Source organism: Arvicola amphibius, chromosome 5, assembly GCF_903992535.2.
Source record: "Arvicola amphibius chromosome 5, mArvAmp1.2, whole genome shotgun sequence".
Lineage (NCBI taxonomy): Eukaryota > Metazoa > Chordata > Mammalia > Rodentia > Cricetidae > Arvicola > Arvicola amphibius.
Window position 1 is genome coordinate 149,374,442 of NC_052051.1, and position 25,986 is coordinate 149,400,427.

At 40.6% G+C, this 25,986-nt stretch overlaps 1 protein-coding gene across 10 annotated transcripts in view; it reads left to right on the forward strand.

Moving 5' to 3' along the window:
* The first annotated feature begins 617 nt into the window (after positions 1 to 617).
* Smad2 (SMAD family member 2) overlaps positions 618 to 25,986 on the forward strand; it is a 62,160-nt gene continuing 36,791 nt past the window's right edge. The window contains exons 1-4 of one of the 10 annotated variants that reach the window (XM_038330503.2): positions 618 to 798; positions 6,812 to 6,863; positions 21,839 to 21,944; positions 25,119 to 25,406. In XM_038330503.2, coding sequence (XP_038186431.1) covers positions 25,171 to 25,406 — 236 coding nt within the window. In that variant the 5' untranslated portion in view covers positions 618 to 798; positions 6,812 to 6,863; positions 21,839 to 21,944; positions 25,119 to 25,170. Of the gene's footprint in view, positions 799 to 1,026; positions 1,081 to 5,595; positions 5,772 to 6,811; positions 6,864 to 9,189; positions 9,265 to 21,838; positions 21,945 to 21,969; positions 22,086 to 22,895; positions 23,659 to 25,118; positions 25,407 to 25,986 lie in introns of those variants that run through there. The other 9 variants (XM_038330502.2, XM_038330504.2, XM_038330498.2 and 6 more) reach the window with 9 other exon arrangements.

Here is a 25,986-nt window from a genome sequence, read left to right on the forward strand (position 1 = left end):
AAGAACTCTCTACTCCGCGGATTTTTGCCCCCGTTCCCCCACGAGGCTCCGCCCACTCATTTGCATAGGACACGCCCCTCTGCGACTAGCACTCGGTTTCTGCCGAGCTCTGCGGGCCCAGCGGCTCATACCGGGCTGGGGGCGGGCCCGGGCCCGAGCACGTGTCCACTCGGGCCTCACGACGGAGGTGGGCGAGAGCTTCGCCGCGGCGCTCCACCCAGAGGCGCCGAGGCGGGGGTCTGCGGGTGTGGCAGGCTGCGCGGCCTTCCGCGCGTCTCCACGAGCCCCGTGGGAGCGCGCCGGACACGAACTCCAGCGCCACCGCGGGCGGGCCACCCCACCCGGCCGCGCCTCGCCTCACGCTCGACGGGGAAGGCGGGACCAATCAGCGAGCGACGTCTCCCTTCCGATTCCAGGCCCCCCGACACGCTGCTCACACCCCGGGCTCCCCGTTCGCTGATTGGCTGCGTGTGCCGCCGGTCGGGCCGGAGGCGGGAGGCGGCGGCCCGCGCCTGCCCGCGCCCCGCTCGGCCCCCGGCCCTGCCCGCGGCGCCCGGCCTCCTTCCGTCCCTGCGGTGCTCCCTCCGTCTTCCGTGCGCGTCCCGCTCGGCCGGCGTGCCTCACGCCTAACGGGCGGCCGCGGGCGCCAATCAGCGGGCGGCAGGGTGCCAGCCCGGGGCTGCGCCGGCGAATCGGCGGGGCCCGCGGCTCGGGGAAGGAGGCGGGGCTACCGCGCGCGGCGGCGGAGGAGCTGCTCGCCAGCCTGCAGCTCGCGAGCGCTGTGCGAGCCGCCCGAAGGTAGGTGCTCGGCGGCCGCGGCCGGGGCGGGAGGGCGGAGGCGCGGGGTGCGGGCAAGGCCGGGGCGCGGGGACGCGCCGAGCGGAGCTGGCGGCGTCCTCCCTCCCTCCCCACCCGTCCGCTGGCCTCGGCGAGCGCGGGCCTGGGGGCGGGGCGGGGGCCCGCGGCGCAGTTCCGCCTGCGCGCGCCCACTCCTCCGGCGGCGCGGAGCCCGTCGGAAGAGGAAGGAACAAAAGGTCCGAGGCTCGGCTCGGACGGGGCGGGACCTGGCGCTGGGTGCAGGTAAAGCCGGGGCGCCGGGACTCCCGGGCAGGGGTGTGCGGGGCCGGGTCACGTGGCCGCCCGTGTGGGGTGTGGCGGGCCGTGGCGCGCGGGCCGGGGTCGGCGCCGTGGGCAGGGCCGCGAGCCCCCGCCCCGCCCAGCCTGCTTGCGGCCCGCTTCAATCCCAGCGCGGGGCCGCACTCGCGGTTTGCGTTGCAGAAGGGCCCGGGAGCCGACTTAGGGGCGTGTGGTACTTTGCTTCGCTTCCACTTTTTCCTTTTTTTTTTTTTTCGTCTTCAGTCCTCTTTCCTGTAGTCTTTGTTAACAGTCGCGTAACAGTCGCGGGTCCCGAATCGCAGTGTGGACTCACAAACACGCTCGTTGCTGAGACTCCCGGGCTCATCCTCCACGCACTTGGGAAAGTTGCTCCATGGGTACAGCCTATTAGTTTCTAATCACACGCCTTTCGGAAGCATGCTAATTGATTGCACATATTTCAGACTTGGTTTTCACAATCGGTGCTTGGATTATTTTGTTTTAGGGAGACTGTCCTTGGGTACTTTTGTCTTCTCACCCTTGCGTGTTATGGTTTCCTTGTGAACCTGAACAAAAGGAAAACAAAAATCGAGGTTGATTTTGTCATTCCTTCCTTTCGCCCTTAAAGGCAAATACTACCTGTTTGTTGGTTCACCAATTTAAAAGAAAATAAAAAATGACCAGGTGAAAATAATTCAGAAACAGCTTACCGCCTTATTGTCAGGCCTTGTTGGAATATTCTAAATGGTGATGTTCTAAACTAATAAAACGACATTGTAAATCAATGAATCATCAGGCAAACTTAGCTGAAGATCATCTTTTTAACGGTGGTACCCTGATATGTCAGTTTTCAGAGTCCCTTTTAGCTTTTGTGATTTCAGCTGACCCCTTAACATTGATAGAGAGGATGTTTCTCTTGAGCCTAACACAAGAATACCTTTGCTGCCATACTGGAAATATCTTTCCTATTAGTTTACTTTGATCCCTGTAAAAAGCAATTTTCTCCTTTACAGAGAAGTGTTAAGTAGTTAAAACGAAGTTGGAATAGTTTCAATTCATGAGTTATTGAAGCAGATGGAATCCAGACATGGAAGAAGTATTATAGTTTAAGGGTTTTTTTCCTTTCCTTCCATTTAACTATGAAACAACTCCATAAGGAATTTTTTTTCTATTAGGTCATTTGGCAAATGTTTATGTTAAATTCATAAAGTAATACTGTTATTTTTATAATTTCTTTGTTTTTGCATAAACTTACCTGAGGTGGTAAGAAAAATTGTTCTGATCTTTGGACATTTCTAGAGTGTCTGCTTACTTGCCTAATGTTAAAATCCAAGTGACTTAAATGAGTTGAAGGCTGCTCACTGGCCGGGCCTAAGGAATGTACTGAGATTGGCGTTTCCTGTATTGTAGCTGCATCTCAAGTGATTTCATGTTGTAGGTGTTCAGCAAAGTTTGGTTTTCACGGTTCTAAGGTGCTCGTCACTAAACAGCTATGCAATCTGTATGGTTTACAAAGTAATAGTCTTGGGGAAAACTGCAGAGTAATTTCCTGTTTGGGGCCTGTTAGGCTTGACTATGTGTTTGAACTCTCGGTAAGAATATTGGAGCTTGTTTTGTACACAGCCTTTTCCTTCAGGTGAACAGAGGTGGTACTGAATGAGGACAGCAATTGATACTATAGGTAACAATGTAGCTTTTACTCAGGACTTGGCCTTACCCGGAGGATGTACATGAGCAAACTAACTCAGTTTAGCTGCGTGAACTAGTGGATAAGGACCTTCTGAGTTTTTATATTCTGTCAAAACTATCAGATTTAACTTGTGGGCCTGTTTCCCTTCTTGCTGGGCTTTGATTCTGTTGGCTTAATGCTCTGGATTCCAGAAGCTGTGTTCGCAGCAGCCTTTTTTATACAGGTGCTTTTGTAGTGCACGCAGGAGCTGTATATAGTGCAGTCTGGCAGATGGAGGTTTATTCATATTCTTGGGACAAGAATCCTTTTTAGGGGGTGGAGAGAGGCATATCTTTTTGGATGCTTTGTCTGTGTAGAAGCAGAAAAGACATTTTTAGGCCATTGGTTTCTGTAAGTGCAAAATGTTTTTCACTAAGTATTGCAAAGGTGTGTCAGAAACAATATAAAGAATTTGGTATCAGTCTTACTGGACAAGTAACACTTGCCCACTTTCACACAAACTTTTTCTGTGGCTAGTCACACCAGTATTCCCAAGTGGAATTAGGAAAGTAAGAACTGTCTGATGACCAAGGCCCCAGAGTAAATTATGTTAGAGTTTATAAGTTGAGCCTGAGCATTCAATACATTCATTCATAGTAGATTCTTGAAGTATGCTTGCACTGCTTTCTATCAAGTGTAAAGGATGGCATTAGGGTAGATGGGATGTATTATCTCCTATGTCACTAAGAACAATCTCTTTGTTGGGGTGGGGGGTAGTATCTGCCACTTTGCAGTTCGTTCAAATTGAAGAAGATATGGCTGATCTTTGAGAAACATGCTTGTTGAGCAGATATATACAGTTGCTAAGCTTACTTTGGTCTCAGTTTGATTAACCATTGCCCTTAGTTAAACAGAGTGGTTAAGGAAAGAAAAGGAACTTGAGTCATTTGGGTTCCTGTGAAAGGAATATTGTATGCAAATAGTTAAGCTAAGAATGCGGGATTGGGCAGCATCATCATGTAGTGGAATGGCTGGCGGTGGAGCTTGGACTAAAAGCAGTAGGCTGGTATTTGGTTTCTCGGTTGTGGTATTGGGTAAATTAAACTCCCAAGTCTTGGTTTTCTTACTAAAAGTGGAAGAAGTAGCTTTTACCTCTTAAGATTGTTATAAAATTAGAGAACTGAGAGAGACCATTCTTTGAGACAGGAGTCTCTCAATTTAACATTCTTGTTCTTTAGTTAGTTATCTGGGCTCTTAATGCAAATGATTTGCTAATACTGTTATCCCCGACCTCCTATTAATTGGGATGAGAAACAGACATTGGACAATGAGGCCTTCAGCCTAGTTGTACAAGTTTGTATCTTAAATCATAGGGGAATCCTTTCAGGTCCTTAGTTAGAACCTGTTAGTATTTATTTAAAATGTTTTTGACAAAGTTATCTGGCATCTAAGTCCACAGTAGATTGAAACTAGTAGATGATGGGTAGTGTGGGAGGCTTCACAGGGTGTGGTGGGGAGTAGATAGGAGGATGGGGGACTTACAGCTTACTGTCTTTGTTAAGAGAAAACAGATAACAGCCTGGAGGGGATAGTAGAGATAATCTTCAAGACACAGAAGAGTATCCCAAACTTGACTAGCTTGTCTGGGGCCATTCAGAGCAGGGCCAGACCTGAAAGCCTAGCAGTAAATGTTCATCAGTTAACTTCAATATGGTTTGGGGAAAACCCTTTTAAACACCCTATTAACTACTAATATACTTAGATGATTATTCAGCATGGTTTACAGATGGGGCGGAGAGTATTGTGCTGTTGCCAAGGACTTCATGAAAGATCCACAGTACCTTGTATACAAGAGCTCTTTCTCAGGAAAGGTGACTTTCGGGATACAGCGTCAGATCTGGAGAGAAGTCCATCCTTTCTTTAGCCTGCTGGTGTTAGGTGAGAGTTTTCTTTCAGGCTTTGAGAAGCAGTATACTACAAATTTCCTGGACAGAGCAAATGTGAACAATGCACCCACCTCTGGTCAGGGTTTCTTGTTTCTTCATTTTATTAGCTTTGATTTTGAAAAAAAAAAAAAAAACCTTCCTGAGATAGGGTCTTACTGTGTAGATCAGATTTTCTCAAACTGGCCTCAAACTTTCTATGTAGCTCAGGCTGGCCTTGAACTCATTAATCCTTCTGACTCAGCCTACCAGGTGCTGAGATTACAGGTATAAGCCAATATGCCTGGCGACTTTGGTTATTTATTTGGGTCCTACTTCATACCTCAGGGTTATTTTATAAATCTCTGTCAAATAATTGTTGGTGACCTTTTAGTAAAGCACCCTTGCCTGACTAATGAAACTAATTGTTTTCATTAAAAATGCACCAGGACTGATTGCTTGTCACTGGTCAGTTTTGGTTATTTTTTGTAATGTAACGGTGATGCCTTTGGCTGTGATTCTAGATTTATGTCCTTAACTACGGTTTTTAATTCACTTCAGTAATTTGATTAAGAAAATAAAATTTTGTCAGTCCAGTTGGATTTAGGCCTTGCCTCTAGTTTGACCAGGTGGCTAGATGTGTTACGGTGATTTTTGTGTCTGTCCTCTTCCCTCACATCCTGCAGTGTGAGTGGTCTACAGCTCAGTCAGTTTTGCTTATTTTATTAATCTTAGTACAGTTGCCTGGGGATTTGATGTTTTAATGTTTGTTTTAAAAATATTCTTCATAGTTTTACACAAGCATAATATTCTTTGACCCCCCATTAGCTGTTATTTTCCCCCATCTCCCATCAAACCCCTTCCCAACAAAGATACCTTTCTACTTTGATGTTCTTTTATTTATTATAGGTGCTTGCATGTGCATGTGTTGTGGGTTATTTACTTGAAAAGAGATAACTTAGTAGTGACTGTGCCTCTGAGGAATATGACTCCCCTCCCAGCACTGTTGACTGCTTATCGCTATGGAACCTTATGAGCCCTTCCTCTGCCCATAATGGACTCTGGATGGTTCCAGTCTCGTGCAGGTATCACAGCAGCTGTGTGCTCGCTCATCACTGCTGCAGCCCCCATGCCCAGAAAATGGTGTTTCACAGCCGTCCTTCACATCTTCTGTTCTTCCTTCTTTTTCTTCTGCTTTCTCAACCATTGATATTCCCTGAGCCTTGGAGGAGAGTGATAAAGATGTCTTGTGTAGAGCTGAATACTCATCACATCTCTTATTCTGAGCACTTTGATGGGTTATGATCTATATGCTAACTGTCACCCACTCACTGCAGAAGCTAGTTTGTAATTATGTAGAAGGCGGTTGGATGCCTTGCCCATTTAGCAAACACCAGTAGTAGGTTCTTCCTTACCACCTGGTACCTCTCTAGTCAAGAGCTTTTTGTCAGGTTTACAGTGTCAGAAAGTAGTTGGTTCTCGCCTAACAGTCATGCCACTGTTGCACCTGTGGGCACATATTGCTTGGCAGGTTGATAACCTCAAAAGACTACAGCTAGATCAAAGAGTTGATTTTTCTTTCCCTTTCAGTACTGTAAAAGCTGGCAGGGGGAATCTTCCAGCTTAGTTATAACATGATTCCTTTATGTGCTTAAATCAAAGTGTGATATTTTTGGTAATAATCATCTAGTTCTGGTGATTAACCATGAGATATGGCAATAGCTTATACGTACACACACACATGTTGGAGGGGGTAGAGGTGGGATCTCTCTCATAATAACTAATAGAAAAGTATCTTATAGCCTGGCATTGGAGATTTATTTCATTTAATAATGCATGGCTTTCAGTAATAGCATTATCTACCTGTGCAGATACCCCCCTTCAAATTTTTATTTTATTTTTAAATTGTCTTACGAAGTAGTCGGTTTCCATATGACTCTTTCACACATCATTAGTTCAGTTAGCCCTCCCCCACCTCCTCATTCCCCCCATTTCCTCTCTAGCCTTGGCCTCTACAGACACTGTCTTTACAGCTGTACCCACGAAGAAATCCTGAACAGATTCTAAGTTTGTTGTTAACATTTGGAGCTTAATGTGAAATTATTACTGTTTTTTTGTTTTTTAGATGTACAAGCTTTGAAAATGTGGAGTTTGTTGGCCAAAAGTCTATAAAGTCTGTAAGTAGCTTTTATGCAGTTGCAGCTGAAGGAAGGCCTGTGTTTCTCTGAGTTATCTGCAAAGCCCCACTTCTTTCTCTTTTTTGGCTGGGTACCTGTAGGTTTAATGTATTCAGGAAGGAAGAATATTCTATGAAAAGACTCAAAATAATTTTTTAAATTGGTAGTAATAGTAGGAAGGGGGAGTGGGCATTCTTGCTCGCAGAGGCCTTTGAAGCTTGCTTGCAGAGCAGGAGTTTTATAGAAGCCTGGGCTGTGTGTGTGTCAGGTAGCAGTCAGATGTGGTACCTGTTTAGCACTTGAAGTACAGATGATTTGGCTGAGGAACTGAAGTTAGATTTTATGTTGTTTTAGTTAATTTTCATCTAACTTTAGATGGCTATATTATAGGTGTTGGCTGCTGTATTAGACATCACAGGCAAAGACCACTTTCACCATTGTAGAAAGTGGTATTGGCAGCAGCTGCTCTAGGTGTGCTGAGTTAAATTTGCAGCCTACAAGCACTGCCACGTGATTGATGTGGGACTACTAGGTGATGCTTTAAGAGTAGACAAAATAGACCTGGGACTGGAAAGGCCATTAAGAAAACATGGCACTTTGCTGACTTGCATTTGGGCCTGTGCAGTCTTGTGCTGGTGTGCATTTATGGTCTAGGATGCTTACGAGCTGATGATAGAGAAGCAGCTTCCACACAGCCTATTAAAAGTGTAAATTTGGCCAGCATGGAACAGGTAGTCTACACAGGACTCACTCCCTGTGTCAGCTTCACTGAACTAAATGAAACAGCTTGTCTACATAGAGCTCACCCCTTATGTGGGGTAGATTCATTGAACTAACTGCTTGCTTCAGGGGTTAGATCCAGACACATTTAGTTGTAACAGTTCATAAAATTGCACATGTGAATGTTTTCTTCTTGTTTGGAAGGCACATTACTTGCCATCTCTGTGAGGCTGCCTTAGGTTCTTCTTTACTAGTTTAAAACTTTGGAAGAAACCTGATTACTAAGAGAATTAAAGAATCTGCTTTTCATTTTTTAAAATATATATTTTAATTGGGGGGTAGTGGTGAGGTTTGAACCTACTAAGCAAACACCATTCCTGAGCTATATCCTCTACTCTGTTTTAATTTTAAAAATCCTTATTATTGCCTTCTTACTAGTGATTTCTTTGATTAACACAAGAAATTTCAGGTCATTGGTGATGTTTTTCTCTGTTTAGTGTACTGTGTTTGCCTATAGTCTAAACTAGTGATTCTTGTAGTATTTCCCTTGGAGCGTTGGATATCCTATAAGGCATTCATCATTCTCTTTTCAATTTTTTTTGTTAACATAATTAACTGTGAGTTTCTCTTAAAAATCTGTTATTTATTGTGCTGTATGATGTGGGTGTGAGTGCCAAGGTGCTCATGTGGAGGTCAGAGAAGAGTTTTATGGAGTTGGTTCTCTCTCTACCTTTTATAGGTTCTGTAGGAAGAATTAAGGTAATTGAGCTTGCAGTGACGACCCCACCTCAGTTTCTATTTTTTATATGTAGGATGTGTATGTGGAGGGGGAGGGGTGCACACACACAGGCCAGAACCTCAAGGACATGAGGTGTTTCCCGTCTCTGTCTTAGTCCTTTTAGATAGTGTCTCTGTTGAACCTGCAGCTTTCTGTTTTATACTTAAGCTGGTAGCCAGCAAGCTCCAGTGATGCTCCGTCTCTGTTCCCCTCCTACCTTTTTACATGGGTGCTGGGGATGCAAACTCAGGTACACATGCTTGTGCTGCAAGTGCTTTTACCCACTGAGCCACTTCGCCATTTCTGGTTTCTGTTGAAGTAAAAATTCAAGTATGTATTAGGGAATACTTTATATTCCTCAGCCATTTGAAAGAACAGTTTATATTATTTGCTCGCTCTCTCGTGTTCTCTCTCTCTCGTGTTCTCTCTCGTGTTCTCTCTCTCTCGTGTTCTCTCTCTCTCTCTCTCTCTCTCTCTCTCTCTCTCTCTCTCTTTCTCTCTGTGTGTGTGTGTATGTGTGTGTGTGTGTGTCTGTATGTCTGTCACCAGGGACTGTACCTGGAGTTTCTTGTATCCTAGACAAGTGCTCTATCACTGAGCTACCTCTCTAGCCCTGCATTTGCTTTCTGTATTTGACTCCTGCTTCTGTTCTCCATTTGAGCTTTTGGCAAGGATTTTTCTTGCCAGATTTTCTCCTATTCTCTTAGATGAAATGTCAAGTTTCATAGTCTTTTTCTCAAATGGTTGTGCTAGTTTCATCATCGTTTGCCAGAATGAACTATTTTATCCAAATACTGTTTGATTTGTTTGGTTGTTTACTTTTCCCAGACAAGGTCACCTTGTGTAGTCCAGGAGAGGAACTTGAGATCTTCCTGACTCAGCCTTTTAGTGCTGGGATCAAAGGTATGTGTGATCATGCCCACTCTTGGTTTCCTGTGGTGACATGCAAATATGCTAGTACAGACACAGGTTAGGACCATTTCTTCCACTTTAAACACACAGCAGTGTCAGATAAAATAGACTACATAGTTTCTCATGTGTTTAGTTGAGAAAGGGAGAGATGGTGATTGTAGGAAAAGTAAGTCAAAAGTCAAGCTTCTGGTTTATTGAAACATCTGCTTCAGAGGATACATAAGCCTTTGCCACTCACCTGCCTTTGCAAAGGCAAATAGTGCTACCAAGCTTTTGTTCACCCACAGGCACACTTGGACAAATACTGCCTTTTAGCACATTGTGGTCAAATATTATACTTGGAAGTTCATCTCATAGATTGTTTTATGTCAGTACATGATAAATGCCTTTTGTTCTGGTTATGTTAGCATTCAGATTTTATACATTTTACATGTTGTGTGTGTTGTGTTCACATTCACACTTGTGCATGCACATATCATGGTGTCCTTTTGGAGGTCACAAGACAGCTTATAGAAATTGGTTCTTCAACATAAGTATTTTGGGGATTATCTCAGGTCATCAGGCTTGGTGGCAAGTACCCTTTTTGTTTTCTTTTTGTTTTTTTTCGAGACAGGGTTTCTTTGTGTAACAGCCCTAACTGTCCAGAAACTAACTCTGTAGACCAGGCTGCCTTCGATCTCACAGAGATTTGCCTGCCTCTGCCTCCCAAGTGCTGGGATTTAAGATGTGGGCCACTAATGCCCAGAGGTGGCAAGTATCTTTACTCTTTTGCTGGGCATTTAAGTTGTTTTTAGTTTTTTGATACTAGAAACAGTGTGACAGCAGATCCTTACCTCGTTAAGTGCCTGTACAGCTGTGCCTCTTAGAGTAGTGGGCCAAAAATATCTGTCTTAGGGAAGGGTAGTTTAATAATTTCTGCATAGGTAATAGTTATACATATAGTACACAAATCAAAAGCAACAATATAGGAAATTGAAGTGCAAAGTAATTTCTCTCATCTCCTACATGTAGTTTTGCTTTGCAGAAATGTCCCTATTATTACTAGTTTCTTACATATTTTGGAGCTATTCTGTCTGGCATGATAGCCTTTAACTGTGTGTGGCTCAACAGCTCTTAAGATGGTTCATCTGAATTGTGATTGACTATAAGGATAGGATACACAGTGTTAGATTTCTAACAGTGCAAAACATAAAATGTAGAATGCCTCAGTGTTTTTACTACTCCGTAACAGTTAATTACAAAGAAATGCTTCCAGAAGTACAAGTAATTGGAAGGGAAAAGAGTGACAAGTTAGAGCTCATTAATATGAGACATGGCATGGTTTATGAATTCACCAAAGGTACATGCACGAACAGAAAAGGGGAGTTGGAACTTTATGAACTTTTGTGCATTAAAGAAAATAAAATGTGAAGATAATCCTCAAAATGAGAGATTATATTTGGAAGTAGTATATCTTATAAAGGTTTAGTGTCCAGAGTGTTTATTTAAAGAGTTCTAGAACAAAAGAATTAAATGGGTAAAAGGACTCAAATGGACATTTCTCTGAAGATGTACAGATGGACAGAGGCATTTGAAAATACACTCAGTAGCACTGATCACCACTAAATCAGAACACAGTGAGAGTCACCTCATTTCTGGGAGAATAGAAATTAGATTGAGAGTAATTGTTCAGTTAACTTAGTGCTGTGTTGGGAAAACCAGAGCCATTCTCGTCCTTTGATCTGTATGGCCTTTTTTTTCATCCCTCAACTTACAGCTTTGCCCTCAACATTGTGAGGTTTCCCTGTCATCAACTATAGCTAAGGTGGGCTTTGACCCTTTGCTGTACTTCAGTTGTGATGGCCTCTTTCATGTGGAGGCATCTATGCTCTAGTTTGGAGATTTTCCTTGGTTTCTTTGGCACCTTCCCCTCTGTTACCTCTGTTGTCTTTCTGGAATTACTGTTTGGACCTTGGACCTCAGAATTGCTCCACCTATTTCTTCACATTTCTGCTCTTTTTGTTTTCTACCTTTGGGGAGTTTTCATGTATTTTTTACTCTGTTGCTGTGTGTGTGGGTGGATGGGGTGATTGTTCTGTCTTCCTCAGCTACTACACTGAGAGTTCTCCTTTGTGCTCCCTCGGAGTGCATGCTGCTTTTGCGTCAGTGTTGCTCTGTGCTGCTCTGTCTTGATTGATTTTTTTTTCTCCTCTATGTAATATCAATTTTCTTGAAGCTCCTTTTTTGTTTTTGCCAGTTTTCTTCAGGTAGTCAATGATTGTATTTATGCTTCACCAAGAAGTTGGGGTCTGCAAAGCTGTAGAGAAACTGGAGATGTGGGGATACTTGTCTTCTTTAAGTCTTATGGACGACAGCTGAGTGGGCTGTTTGTAAGCTCTCAATGTTAGTGTGTGTATATCTTCTCTGAGGTTGATAGATAACCTATTGAAGAGTATTAAGAATCTAACCAATGAGGTAGAAGTCTGACTGTTCATGTTTAAAGGCCAGGACCCAACAGAGGACAGGGCTTGGGGAAGTCCTTAGTGTGTTCTTGTTCATTTACTGTCAGTGATACCTAGCCTAGGACATGTTTTACTCACAGAACAGTGAGACAGAAGCAGTCAGTTAACCTGTAGAGGTTTGGGAGTTACTTGAAGGATCTCATCTGGCCCTGTCAGTTTTATCTTCTCCCTCCCTCCTGACCCCCAGTTTCAGCTTGTGGGTTAGCCTGCTGTTTCTTAGCCTCCTGGGACTACAGCTGATCTAGAGTTAACAGTTCCTAAGTTATTTACAATTACTATTTGTCATTTTTCACCTATGAGATAGGTTCCCTTTTCCTTACCTAATCTCCCTATTCTTATGAGCCCTTTTTCTTTTTTTAAAAAAATTCACTTATTTTTAAGGGGAAGCATGGGGACTTATAGCTGTGTTGCACTAGGCTGGTCTTAAACTTGTGGATTTAAGAGATCATCTTTTGTAGCCTCCCTAGTAGCAGAGAGTTGGTATTTATCACTATACCTGGATCCTTTATTATTATTTATAATTTAAAGTGGCTTTTATTATTCCTTTTAATAGGCTATACTGTCTTTACTTGTAATCACTGAGTTCAAGTTTCCAATTCAAACAATTTTAAGAGTCATCTTTTGAAGAATTAAAATAGAATGTATAGTTTGATAAATCTGTTAGGATGAGCAGATATAAATGAATAAAAAATGATCATAAGGGAGTGATGGAGAAAAAGAATAAATATATAGAAATTAGAAAACAAAATAAAATGGTAGAACTTAAGTATATTTATAAGCCTGTGTATTTTAGTTACTTTCCTCCTGCTGTGTGTTAAAACACCATGTCCAATGCAGCTTAAAGAAGAAAGGACTTCTGACTAATACAGAAGAGTTTATGGTTCCAGAAAGATAAGAGTTGCCACTCCTGTGCATGTGGAGTGGAGGGGCGGAGCAGCTGAGAGCATTTTGAGAAGCAAGTAGAAAGCAGAGAGCAAACTAGGAATGGCATGTGGCTTTTGAAATGTCAAAGCCTGCCCCACTCCTTAGCAAAGCCATGCTTCCTAATGCTACCCAAACACCACCACCAATGTGGGGGGAACCAAGTATTCAAATGCCTGAAGCCATGGGGGGGCATTTCATTTAAAACACCATATCCAGGTATATAATTTTAGGTTAAGTTTACAGATGAAAGAAAAATGAAAAAATTCAACCAAATATTTTATTAGGAAAAAATTGAAAGTCTTAGGTTCTTGGGCTGAGTAGAGTTTTTGTTTTGTCTTGGAATATGTGCATATACATAAAAAGATGTCTTAGAGATGGGGCACAAGCCTGAGTATGAAATTTATTTATGTTTGTATATATCCTGTATGTATAGTATGATATTAATTTTGTACAGTATTTTTAATGAGCTTATACTTTGAAATCAAACACGTGAGGTCATGGATGTGAAATTCTGCATTTATAGTGTCATGTTGGACTAAAAAGTTTTACATTTTCAATTAGGACTTTGATTTGGAGAGATTCCTGAAAGTATGATTGCATAATTTAATAGTAAAAGAATGGAAAAGGATTTTCTCAGTAATCTATAAAGATAGACAGAATTAGAAGGATAAACATTTTATAGTAGGAATTTTAACATACCTCTGAGTTATTTAAGAAAAGATAGATTTTAAAAAGATACCAAGGTGCTGGATTCAGTCCTCATCACTGAGAAACAAGTCAGAAAAGCAAAAGTGTCCAGGTTTAGAGTGGGGCAGTTAGCAAGTACGCCACAATGACAGATATGTGGTCTTTTCAAGTAGTCATAGACTTGTACAAAAATTATGTGTTAGACTCCAAAGGAAGGGTTCAGAAATTCTTTGCTTAAATCACAATCTTTGGTTCCAGTGCAATTAAGTCAGCAACATAACAGTCCTCTAATCCATAGTTGATAGTAAAATACACACTTAAAAAAATGACGGGGTCTGCCTGCCACGGCATACTGGTGTAGTTTGTGCTTCTTCACAGTTACCTGGGGTTACAGATTGTACTCAGGTTGTCAGCTTGTTTGACAAGAGCACCTTGTTGTCCATAAAATACATACGTCTGAGTATGTGTGGAACCCCTCAGTGAAAACTAGAAAATATTTAGAATAGAATGATGAGGATACTGTTGCCCTAACCAGAGGAAGGAGTAGTAATGTATAGTTCAGTTAGCACGCTTGGGGTGTGTGCAACAGAAAAAAGTCCTGTGGTCGCAATGCAGTTAGTTCTATGAGGAACTTAGAAGCCTAAGGATTTGTTAGTAAATAACTTATGAGCATGGTGAAAGTTGGAGGTAAATGTTAATGTTGACTCAAAAAAAAAAAAAATAAAACCAGACCATAATTAATTGAAGTTAGCCTTAAATGTAAGGATGATTGAACATTAGCAAATTGGTAAATGAAATTCATTGCACTGACAAAATTATCACAGCAAAGGGGAATGCAGTAGGAAGGTCATGATGGAGGACAGGAGAAAATTGTAAAAATCAGCCCTTAAAGCAAAAATATTTAGAAAACTAGGAAGACAAGATTAGAATTTTTATATAACTGATAAGTGTACAGATCACACCAATAAACAAACAGCTGCATGAGTTGGAAAGGCAGAGTGAAGGATGTGAGAGACTTGGGTGAAAGGCTTTGTTGATTGAGATAGTTACAATAGAAACAGAATTCATCCAACCACATATTTAACATATTTTCTGTACAAATTATGCCTCAATAAAATTAATTTTAAAAACTGAAAGTCAATGTGTTTGTATTGTAACAAAGTTTAAAATTAAAAACCTTGTCATTTAAAATAACACAAGCTACCAAATACCTAGGAGCAAATATAACTCAGTTCAAATTATAGGAAAGAAATGTTTGCATTTATAGGAAGAAGCAGTATTGTAAAGCTGTCAGTATTCTCCAGTAATTCATTCCAGAGAGCATCTCAGCGGGGAGAAAGTTCATTCATTCACAGGTTCAGGTGTAGCAGCATGTAGCTTTGGGGTTAATACACAGTGGTATCTGCTTCAGGTGTAGACTACCAGAAGAAAACCAAAGAGCCCAGAAACACAGTCATACACTGTCAGAGAAAACTTGGAAGTTGTGGTGCTGGTGCACTTTGTGGTCTGTATCAAGGAGGGAAGATACTTTTATCTGTAAATCGGCTACTAGAAGGTGAAATGTTAAATGTGTTAGATACTTGGACAGTGATGCTGCTCTTTCTTTCGTTCTTTCTTTCTTTCGTTCTTTCTTTCGTTCTTTCTTTCTTTCTTTCTTTCTTTCTTGTAATTTTACTTTTTTAAAAAGATTTATTTATTATGTATATAGTATTCTGCCTATATATATCCTATAGGTCAGTAGAGGACACCAGATCTCATTACAGATGGTTGTGAGCAACCATGTGGTTGCTGGGAATTGAACTCAGCACCTCTGGAAGAGCAGTCAGTGCTCTTAACCTCTGAGCCACCTCTCTAGCCCCTAATTTTACTTTTTTAGTTTTTCAAGACAGGTTTCTCTGTAGCTTTGGAGCCTGTCCTGGAACTTGCCCTTGTAGACGAGGCTAGCCTCGAACCTACGAGATTTGCTTGCCTCTGTCTCTCAAGTGTTGGGATTAAAAGCGTGTGCTACCACCGCCCGGCAATACCACATTTCTTAATGATAGAAATAATGTGTACCATCAAATAATATTTAAAATAGCTGATACATCTGACCACACTAATGTGAAATGTTAAAATATACAAAGACCTTCAAAAATCACTTGCTGTCTGAAGATGTATAAAGCTTATGTAATTGAATATACAAGTGATTGTGGTAAACTAAGAAAGGATAGTGAATATGAACAAGGGGTTGCTAGGAATAGAACCCCAAATAGTCAGCAGTGGTGAAGATGTCACTAACGTCCTTATCATGACCCCATCCTATAGCTAAACTTAGAAGGTTCAGACAATGTCAGGTGATAATTGAATAGGCTCATAATTCTTTGGAGGGTTCGTAATTGGTATAACTACTTTGGTAGTACTTGATAAAATTGTTCATTTGTGAGTCCTCTGTACCATTTCTCCTTCTTGATAGTATGTTTCAAGGCTTTATTATATATTTAAGATGTTACAAACACAGAATCAAAACTTGTTACCTACCTTTTTCCTTCTGATTTTTAAAACTGATACTACCTTGGTTCTCCTCTGTCATGGTTCATTAGAGAAATAGAGTACAGCCTGCTGGGAGATGTCTCTGGAGTGTATGCATGAATGAATGCTCATTAGGTTACAGTATGAAGTGTGTTTGCTGAGGTACTCTCGGTTACAGAGTTTGAAAGTACTTGCACTAGGACAGCATTGACATGGTGTAGAAAGCGTGTGTACTAGAGCATACATGGAGTACTCCTGAGAGTAGAAACAGGGTCTCTAGTAACTGCCAAGACGACTCTCACCAATGGCCATGAGCCATGCAATGCCTTGCTGTGTTCAGCTAGAGTGAGAGAGCTAGGTAGGATACAGGTTTTTATATGTATAGGTCAGCACAGGTAGCTACTACATTGAGTGAAGAAAGTTAGTTGACCAGAGTTGGGTTCAACATAAGCTTATAAAGTGTACAAAATTTTAGATTACACAGTGTGGCAGAACCCCTAAGTGAACAGTGGCAGACAGGATGGTTCTTTCTGAGAAGCACCTAGAAGGGAATGGAAGTAGCAAGGTAGGGGTAGAACTTTTTTACTGTATTTGCATGCTTTATATTTGATGACCACATAGTCCTAACGTTTCACGGTGGGTCAAAAGGATAGGGACGTTTAATATGAAGTGTGTGTTCTTGGTGCTGGGAGTGGAATGCAGTGCTGCTTACACATACAGAGTAAGTCATACTTAGAACCTTGCTGTTTCTAACATCTCATCTCAATAATAAAGATAACTTGGAGGAATGAATAAATTTAGCTCAATGTATGAGACCTTTGTGGAAAAATTAGATGACATTTTGATGGATATTGAGTCCAAAATAACTACAAATACTACATTTTCATACACAAATGTATTCACAAACTTATTTCTGTAGGGCTTTTGTATGGAACTTCTGTATCCCAGAAGATAATATTAGAGGATGAAAAACCATCCTAGTCATTTGGAGGTTTTTGTTTGTTTGTTTTTAGAATGCATATTCTCTGGTATCATTTGCATCAAAATGGTTTAAAAAAAGAACAACGGTTGAAGTGCATTGGAGAGGAGTCACAGTACAATAAAATATGTAGATAATGCTGTTTGTAAAACTTGGAGATTTATCAATAATTAGAAGACTTGGTTAGAAACTCGATAGTCAGATCTTACCTAATTGAAACTTTCCAGTGAGTAATCTTGGGATCTCAGTTTTAGTAAGGTATTTTGTAAACTGTCTTTGGCAGTAAAGACTGTCTTTCTGTTCTTTCAAAACCCTCATTATATAACTACCACTTCTTGCTGGAGTTAGAAAGAGGTACCCTCTGAACTTAGTTTTTAGTTCTTGCAGATGCTAGAAAGCAAAACTCTTCATGCCAGTGAGCTGCTGCCACACTGTTGAAGAAAACCTTGCTATTCTATAAATGATTCATTCACATTTTTGTGGTAGGCTTTTAAGTTGAGTTTTTTTTTTTTTTTTGTTCCATTTGTATTCAACTTGGAACAAATTGCCATGTCTTGTCAATTTATTTTCAATGCATTTACATTTCAAGCAGTGGCTAAATACTTGTTAAAAGTACAATAAATGGCCACCCAGTATCAGTACCATGATAGGGAAAGTTATTGTTGGTAATTAAGTGTTTGCTTGATTCCAGATTGGTCATAATTGGTCCTTAAGATAAGGGACACATAATGTGGTAGCACAGGTCATGTCATTCAGCTAACTCAGAACAGGTTTATAGTTAAGGTATTTTCATTTTCATAAAGCAATTTTATAGAAAAAAAGTTGAGATATGCAAGGTCACATCTTCACTTGTAACTGCAGTGCAGCGGGGGAAGCTGCTGGGGTCTTCCTGAAGAGAAGTACGGGACTTGTGTTCTTGTTGATGGTCAGGAGGTTTAGTTATTTGTTTTGAGCCTAAATTCTTGTGACTGGAATAATTTGAACCAAGAATCTAGAAACTTTTTAGGTTTTTGAGACAGAGTTTCTCTGTGTAGCTTTGGAGCCCTTTCTGGAACTTCCTCTGTAAACCAGGCTGGGCCCCGAACTCATCGAGATCCACCTGTCTCTGCCTCTTGAGTGCTGGGATTAAAGGTGTGCACTACCACTGCCCGACTGAGTATAGAAACTTTCAAGATAAAGTCTTAGACTTTTCCTTTTCTGCCAGTTTTTCACAGGACATATGGATCAGCCACTAACCCAGGAAAAGGATTTATCCTAAAAGATCTCAGTAGCCACAGCAGGCTAAATGGCCTTGAAGCAAGCTGGTTCTGCTGGTCTACAATTGGTCTGCTAAGCTTGGCCCACTTGCCCGTGTGCCCTGTCTAGTCTCTCCCGCTTTACTGTATTTATGTGTGCGTAGCACATCTGCTTGTTTAACAGTGTGTATAAACTGATCCTGATACCTTGCTCTTGAGATTTACCCCCACACCGCCATGTTCCCCATGGTGTTGAATGCACCAGTGCATACTTGCCTGCTAGACCAGGAAACAAGCCCACATACCTTTGGATCATAAATGCCCACATCTAGTTGGTCATTAATTAGTACATGTGAATTGTCTCCAGAATTAGTCTTTTTTTTTTCCTTTCAGTGATTTTATTAGTATGGTCACAAGTTTGACACCTACAGGTCACTGTTCAGAGCTGATGACAGATACTGTAAAAAAAAAAAGTGAATTATTGAAGTATGGCAAGATTTAAAATGTCAGCTCAGAATGATCGTGCAACCCATGCATTGATGCCTGAGTCCTAATTGGAAGACCCCCTCTGCTCATCCTCATGGCTCTGTACTGTTTTTAAGGGCAACAGCGTTGAGCCTTCCCTGGAGCTTGGTGACGGACCACACCTAGTTTCAGCTTGCTGGGGTGAAAATATGACTATTGCTAATGCGAAATTACAGTCTTTCTGATGAGCACAAATTGTGCTGGGTTGAACCCTTTTCATGTTCTGTCACAGTGCTTCCAGAACCTACGTTCTAGTGATTAGCTCCTAAATTGTTTCCTCACTTCAGAAGACATGCTGAACTCACAGCCTGTGAGCTGAGACTTCTGCAGTACCTCTCCCATCCAAAGGTTGAATTAATCATATTCTCTGTACTAGAAAGAGACCGTGTCACATGGTGGTATATAGTTAGCGTCCCTAGAGCATACTTTGTGGTACAGTAAGAATACAACAGGACCATAAGTATGTTCTTTGCTTCCTGCTAGTGTTACAGAGATTATTGTGTATCTGATGGGGTTTTATATGTCTGCCTTTTTGTCAGATTGAAGCTTGATGTATTGTACTGTTGCTTGTGTTTTATCCGTCAGCTCCTGTTGGTAGTTGAACAGCTCTTGTTCTGATTGTTGCTCCTTTATTGCCTTATAGCTCCCCAGCTTAGCAGACTCTATCTGCCAACTGGGTCTGCTCTATTGCTAAGGAAAGTTCTAGAATCCAGTTAACTCTGCTTGCATATTTTGGTGTCTATAAACTTCGAAAGCTGTCAGTGCTGTCATGCAGTCTTGTTAGACAGACTAAATGTGTCCATAAATGGGACCTGGAGCTAAATTGATGGAGATCCTTGGGTGGATGTCCTGAATGAATCTTTGAGGCTCTGCTGGCTGCTTTTCCCTTCTGAGGGAAGTGAGTATGACTTTTAGTTTGATCCTGACAGTTGTTTCTAAGCAGCCTAGTTCTTCATTGAATCCCTGCTTTGAGAATGATCTTTTAAAAAGTGGAAAGTCCTTCTGAGAAGACGCCTAGTATGTTTTGTAATTTTTCGTTTTTACCATAGTGTAGCTCTGTTATGGCAGTCATAGCCAATAGCCTTAAATACATTTGTCTTGGTTGTTATTTGGGGTTTTAGTTTTGTCCTCAAAACAATAAACAAAAAATTTCCCCAGGCCTCTTGCAATTATGTGGCTCCCTGTCCTGCACACCCTGTAACAGGTTGTGGAAGACAACCCAGGCTTATATTTCTTGGAGAGGTAGTTTCTTCCCTTCTGGTGTTAGGGTCTTAGTGTGTACTGCTGTGGTGAAACTTCTGAGGTTTTGAAGACATTTAACTCATTTATCAGCGTCTTAGTATATTTGTTCACATGCTATTGCCCTTTTAATTGATTGTTAATCGATTTCTGTTTCACTCACAATACACATCTGAAAGTGCATAGTTCCAAGTTTTCAGCTCTGTGGGTTTGAATAGCTGTGTGCTCTCATGTGAGTGACGAGAAACAGTGTTACTGTCTCCAAAGGGTGCTTTGTGCCTTGGTAGGCATCCCATTCTGTTCCTTCATGCTTTTGAGACAGCCACTTTGTCTTCTGTCCCTAAATTAGTTCTGTCTGTTTTGGGAAGTCATAAATCATCAAACTGTGTATATATGGTGCTTTTGAGATTTACCCATGTTGTGTAAGTAGTTGGCTGGGTTTGTTTCTTGTTTGAATATACTACATTTCAAAATGTTGAAATGGTTTTGATAGTTTCAAGTTTGGGGCTATAGTAAATTATGGTTGTGAATATTTTTATTTGTATATATGTATATTTGCCTGTATGAGTTTATGTGCACCATGTGCTTACTGGTGCCCATGGAGGTCAGAGGGCATCACATCCACTGGAAGTGGTGGTTGTGAGCTACCTGATCTGGGTGCTGGGAGCTGAACTTGAGTCCTGAGAGGAGTAAGTGCTGTTAACCACTGAGCCATCACTCTAGCCCCTTACTACAAGCTTTTGTTTTTCTGAGACAGGGTTTCTCTTTGTATCCCTAGTTGTCCTGGAATTTGCTTCGTAGACCAGGCTGGTCTCAAACTCACAGAGATCTGCCTCCCTCTGCCTCCTGAGTGCTGGGATTAAAGGCACCACTGCCTGGCTTATTATGAGCATTCTTAACACAGCTCTCCTCCTCTCCATCTCTGTCCACAAGTGAATTTTGCCAAGCTAGCTTTGAGTTTGTAATCCTCCTGCCTCAGTCACCTGAGGGTTCAGATTACAGGCATCTATCACCAAGCTCAAGTTGTATAGGTCAGTTTTTAAAAATGAACATAGTTTCATATTTTTTTTGAAGAATTTGTTTACATTTATTTATTTTGGAGCAGGGGACATATGCTTGGAGTGCCAGCTTTGCTGACACCTGAGTTAGTCTGTTTGTGCTGTTTTAGGCAGTCAGTGTATGAGACTTTGTTACGGCACCAGTAGGATGTTAAGGTAGTCTGTGTTCTCACCAACTCTTGGCATTGTCAGAAAAATTTAGAACCATTGTAAGTGATGAAATAGTATTTCATTTTGGTTTTAATTTACATTTTTCTGACAGTAGTGGTATTAAATATCCCCTAGTATGATCTTTTACTCTCTTTGATTAAGTATTTGTAATAATTTGTTATTTAACAAATTATTTTCTTTATTAGTTTTATACATTCTAAATTATAGTCCATTGTCAGATACACATATTGTAAAACTTGCCCCAATCTGTGACTTGTCTATTTACCTTTCAGTGGAACTTTCACATAAGTATTCTTTAACTTGGATGGCTTACTTTATGAATTTATGGTTGGTGCTTTTTAAAGTTTTTAAGGTCATTTATACTCTTTTCTCCAGAGCTAAAGATTCTGTCCAGCCATGAACAATGATGTGAGGAAGTGGTAGGTGCTTTTCGTCTACATGTTGGAAAATTGTTGGAAAGTAGACTAACTTGGTACCTTAGTGGAAAGTAGGCTGTTAATCTGTAGGCTCTTCTGAGCGTCCTTGCCCACTAGAATCGTAGCCTTTCCCTCTGGACCTACTCTGTAATTACTAAGACTGTGTAGGCTTTTTAATTTTTGTTGTTGGTTCTTTTCAAGTCTTGAAATAAGGTAAGGTAGGTCACTTAGTTTCCTTTTTCATTCTCAAAATTGAGTTTGACTATTCTACATCTTTTTTGTTTCCATGTGAATTTTTAGTATTTTCCCCCTTGATCTGCAGGTCAAAGCTTCACCCTTGCTCTAAGTGCCTCTACCCACTGAACTGCACTTGGCTGGAGCTCAGCATGCTGAGACATTTCAAGTCGGGAAGACTAGACATTAAATAAGTATAATTAACATTTCTTCCTGGATGTTCTGGGATCCCCACCCTGTTCACACCTTTGTGGTTCGCTTTGGATACTTTAATTTGGCCTTTCTTCAAGTTCACTGTGTGAACTGATAAAGAATGACTTCAGGACATAAAGCTGGTACAAAAATCTAGTTTACAAAGTAGTACCATATGTAATAAATAGGACTGATATGGTGAGAGTGGGTAGAGATATATGTTTGTGTTCATAGCTGTAAAACAACAGATTAAAAAGCAAGACACTGATAGGATGGGCAGACACTTGTTATGTAGTGTGACTTTGGAAATGTATAAACATTTACATGATGGATATAAAATTTAAGGAAAAGAATAATCCTTAAGTGGAAGGCACAAAGAAATCTATCTCGCATTGCTGTCACTGCTGGAGAAAGTGACTATTTTAGGTGACTTTCTAAGGGAGTTTCCTGAGTGTCCTCAGTAGATAGAGATGTAAAGAAATCCTAAACTTTGTATTAAATAATCTTAGTTTTAGAAATTACATTGATATTATGTCAGACTTTTTTCTATATATAGTAAGATAATAAAAGTGACTATTCAAAACCAGTGTTAGAGAAAGGGACATGAGAATAAACCAGAGTTATAGTGCACTGAATGGATCCCACCCCCAACCTGCCCAGGACCTGTGATGTGATTTTATTTGGATAAAAGGTCTTTTGTCAGATACACTTACAGATCTTGAGATGAGGTTGTTCTGAGTCTTCCTGATGGACCTCCAAGCCCAGTGCCCTTATAAAGGTTTGTGGTAATGCATGACAGCAGCCCCAGGAAACTAATAGAAATAATAGACATTAAAATGAAATACTTAAGCATTTAACCCGATTTAACTTTAAGTAAATGTGTTTTAGGTTAAACACACAGCCCTAACTGATGAGGGAAAGTTCCTTTTAAAGAGTTATAGATAATAATGGATGGAATAGACTGAGAAAGTAACCCTAATAAATAGATCTTGCCACTGGTCATTAAAGGGTGATCAATCATATTGCATGGAAAGATGATAGAAGTTCTTAGCCTGCAAACTGGTACAGCAGGTAGAACATTGTTGGCTTGTAGATAAATAATGTGATACAGACCACACAGTGTCTATTGTTGGAGGTTGAAATAAAATCTAAAGTATGTATAGCTAACCTCCTGTTGTATGGATAGAAGAATAAATTTATGACCCCACAAGGAAAACAATTAGAGAATGTAAAATCACATAGATGTTACTTCCTGAATCAGTTTTATGAAGAAAAACAAAAGTTGAGGGTGGGGACTGTTGTAGATTTAAAGTGACTCAGGAAGCAAACTATCCAAATGATTTCCATTTTCTGTTTTGCACCTGGACTCAAAACAACCATAAGATGAAATTTTCCTTTGAACCAGCCAGGCAAATGATGGATAATAGATGTTACCAGGCTTTGATAAGGATCAAGAGGAGGATCTCTGTACTCTTCTTATGGGTCCTAAATTACAGAATTGAAATAGTTGTCAGAGATTTGCTTTTTTTGTTTTTGTTTTTAAGGAAAATTAAGGTAGTACCATACATATCTTAATCATTGCAACAAGTGGGATAAGGGTATTACTATTTCTAAAAGTAAATAATATTGTGTAAAAATGTATGTTCCAACAGAGTCTTATAGACATCTGTATCTCTGTCAGGATTGAGCTACCCGATGAAACAAAAGATGCAGTAGGTAAGAAAGATAAAGACTTTAGCTCACAGAGGTGAAGGGAGTTCCTAGGATGCTGCCGGTCAGAGTATTGTTAGTTCAGTTCAGAGTGGAACGATACAGAATAAAAAGCAGTCCATTGAAAATTTTTTTGATTTGTATAATTGAAAATTTAATGCAAGGGACTGGCATAGTGTTGGTGGTAAAGTGTTTAGAAAATAAACAAGTGAAAAAGCAAGTTATTTCTGATGAGTACCAAAAGGTACACAGAAACATGCTTACATAGTAACTTCTGGTCTCATCAGATAATGTACAAATAATTATTTATTACAGCTGCAAAGTGTTTTTCATAATAGGGGAAAGAAAAGTCAGTGGTGATGTAAAGGAATGAGCTCAACATTGTCCATGGGGAAATCAGTAGCTAATAGGGAAAAAGTAGCTAATGCCTGCACTTGATGCTTGAAGGGTTACTGTTACAAGCCTGTTCTTTGACATAAAAGATATCAGAGAATGGCATTTTGATGTAGGAAGCAAAATTGTTCTTAATTTTGTTGTGTATATTATTAGATAACAGTAAAGGGGCAGGAGAGATGGCTCAGAGGTTAATAGCACTGGCTACTCTTCCAGAGGTCCTGAGTTCAATTCCCACCACCACATGGTGGTTTACAACCATCTGTAATGAGATCTGGTGTCCTCTTCTGCCATGTGTAGCCAGAAAAAATCTAGGTAACAGTGAAAACGGGTGTTAGCAATAGGTAGAATTAAAGCTGACGAGGTTGAATAGAGCCTTTCTCCACAAGTGTGCTTGATTCTCTTTATTTTTAATGAAATTTTAAAATTTAAAAACCAGCTGGTAGTGGCACACACCTTTAATCCCAGCACTCGGGAGGCAGAGGCAGGTGGATCTCTGTGAGTTCGAGGCCAGCCTGGTCTACAGAATGAGCTCCAGGACAGGCTCCAAAACTATAGAGAAGCCCTGTCTTTAAAAACCAAAACTCTGTGAACAGTTTGTTTTTGTATATTTTAGGACTCCCTGGCCCTCATTGTTGGGACGGTTGAACCCAGAGCCTGTTCATGTTAGACAAATAGTCCACTACTTAATTATGTATATGCCAAGCCTTGATTTTTGCTAACTCTTTTGAAACTAGAATGAGGTTCTAAAAATGTAAAAAAATTATCTTTGTGAAAATATTTTAATTATTATCAAGTGTTAATTTGTAAAAATTTAATAGTAGAGAGAAATGGCTTTAGTAAAATTGTCCGGAGCATTTATAAAGATTTTTATTTGCAAAATTATAGTTGCTTAAGACTTTGAGTCGTTCTGATTTTTAAAAGGATTTGTTGCTACAATTCAGCATTTCACTGAATATAGAATTCCAGATTGAAGAATTTGAATTTCTGTTTGCTATGGTTTGCATTCGATAGCATGTTGAAATCACTACTTTAATTTAGTTTTAAAATTAATGTTTCAATGTCTTTTCTAGGGTATATTTACCAGGCTGTTTCTGAGTGTGGATTGTAACCTTTGGTAAGAAAATGTCGTCCATCTTGCCATTCACTCCGCCAGTGGTGAAAAGACTTCTGGGATGGAAAAAATCAGCCAGTGGGTCTGGAGGAGCAGGTGGAGGGGAACAGAACGGGCAGGAAGAAAAATGGTGTGAGAAAGCCGTGAAAAGTCTGGTGAAGAAGCTAAAGAAAACAGGACGATTAGATGAGCTTGAGAAAGCCATCACCACTCAGAACTGCAATACTAAATGTGTCACCATCCCCAGGTAAGTGAGGCGGGGCCGTGCGTGTGGAAGGCACCTGGAGAGAGGGCATCTGTACATAGTGGTCGTTAAAATACAGTTATTTTGTTCTCTTTAATCCTGTTTATTTTACAGTTTAGTTTCTTGAGTAGTGAAGTTTAGTCGAGCAATACTAGATTTGTTTTATTTTTATTACTTGAAGTTGTTTGCTATTCTCATCTCTATGATTGAAATTTGAATAGAGTCATTGAATGGGAGGGAAACGGATGCCCAAAGCTATCGCTGACAGGTACTGGCTAGTAGTTTCCTTCTTCCTTGGTCAATCAGTAAATAGTTAAAAGTGCTGCTGTCTCCTGATGAGACGCACACTCCAGCAGGGACTGTAGGTGAGGCCGCGCCTCAGAGACCGGACTTGTGCACTGGAAGGACCTGTTTCTCACAAGGTTGGAATTTTGAATAGAATTTTAATCATTTTATAGCTTAGTACCACAGTTAGGGTTGTGGCAGGTCATTTGGAAGCATGTTCCAGTGGTTTGTGTGTACATTACAGCTGCATATGTGTGTTCAAAAGACAGAATGTTCTGAGTGATGGCAATGCTATAGG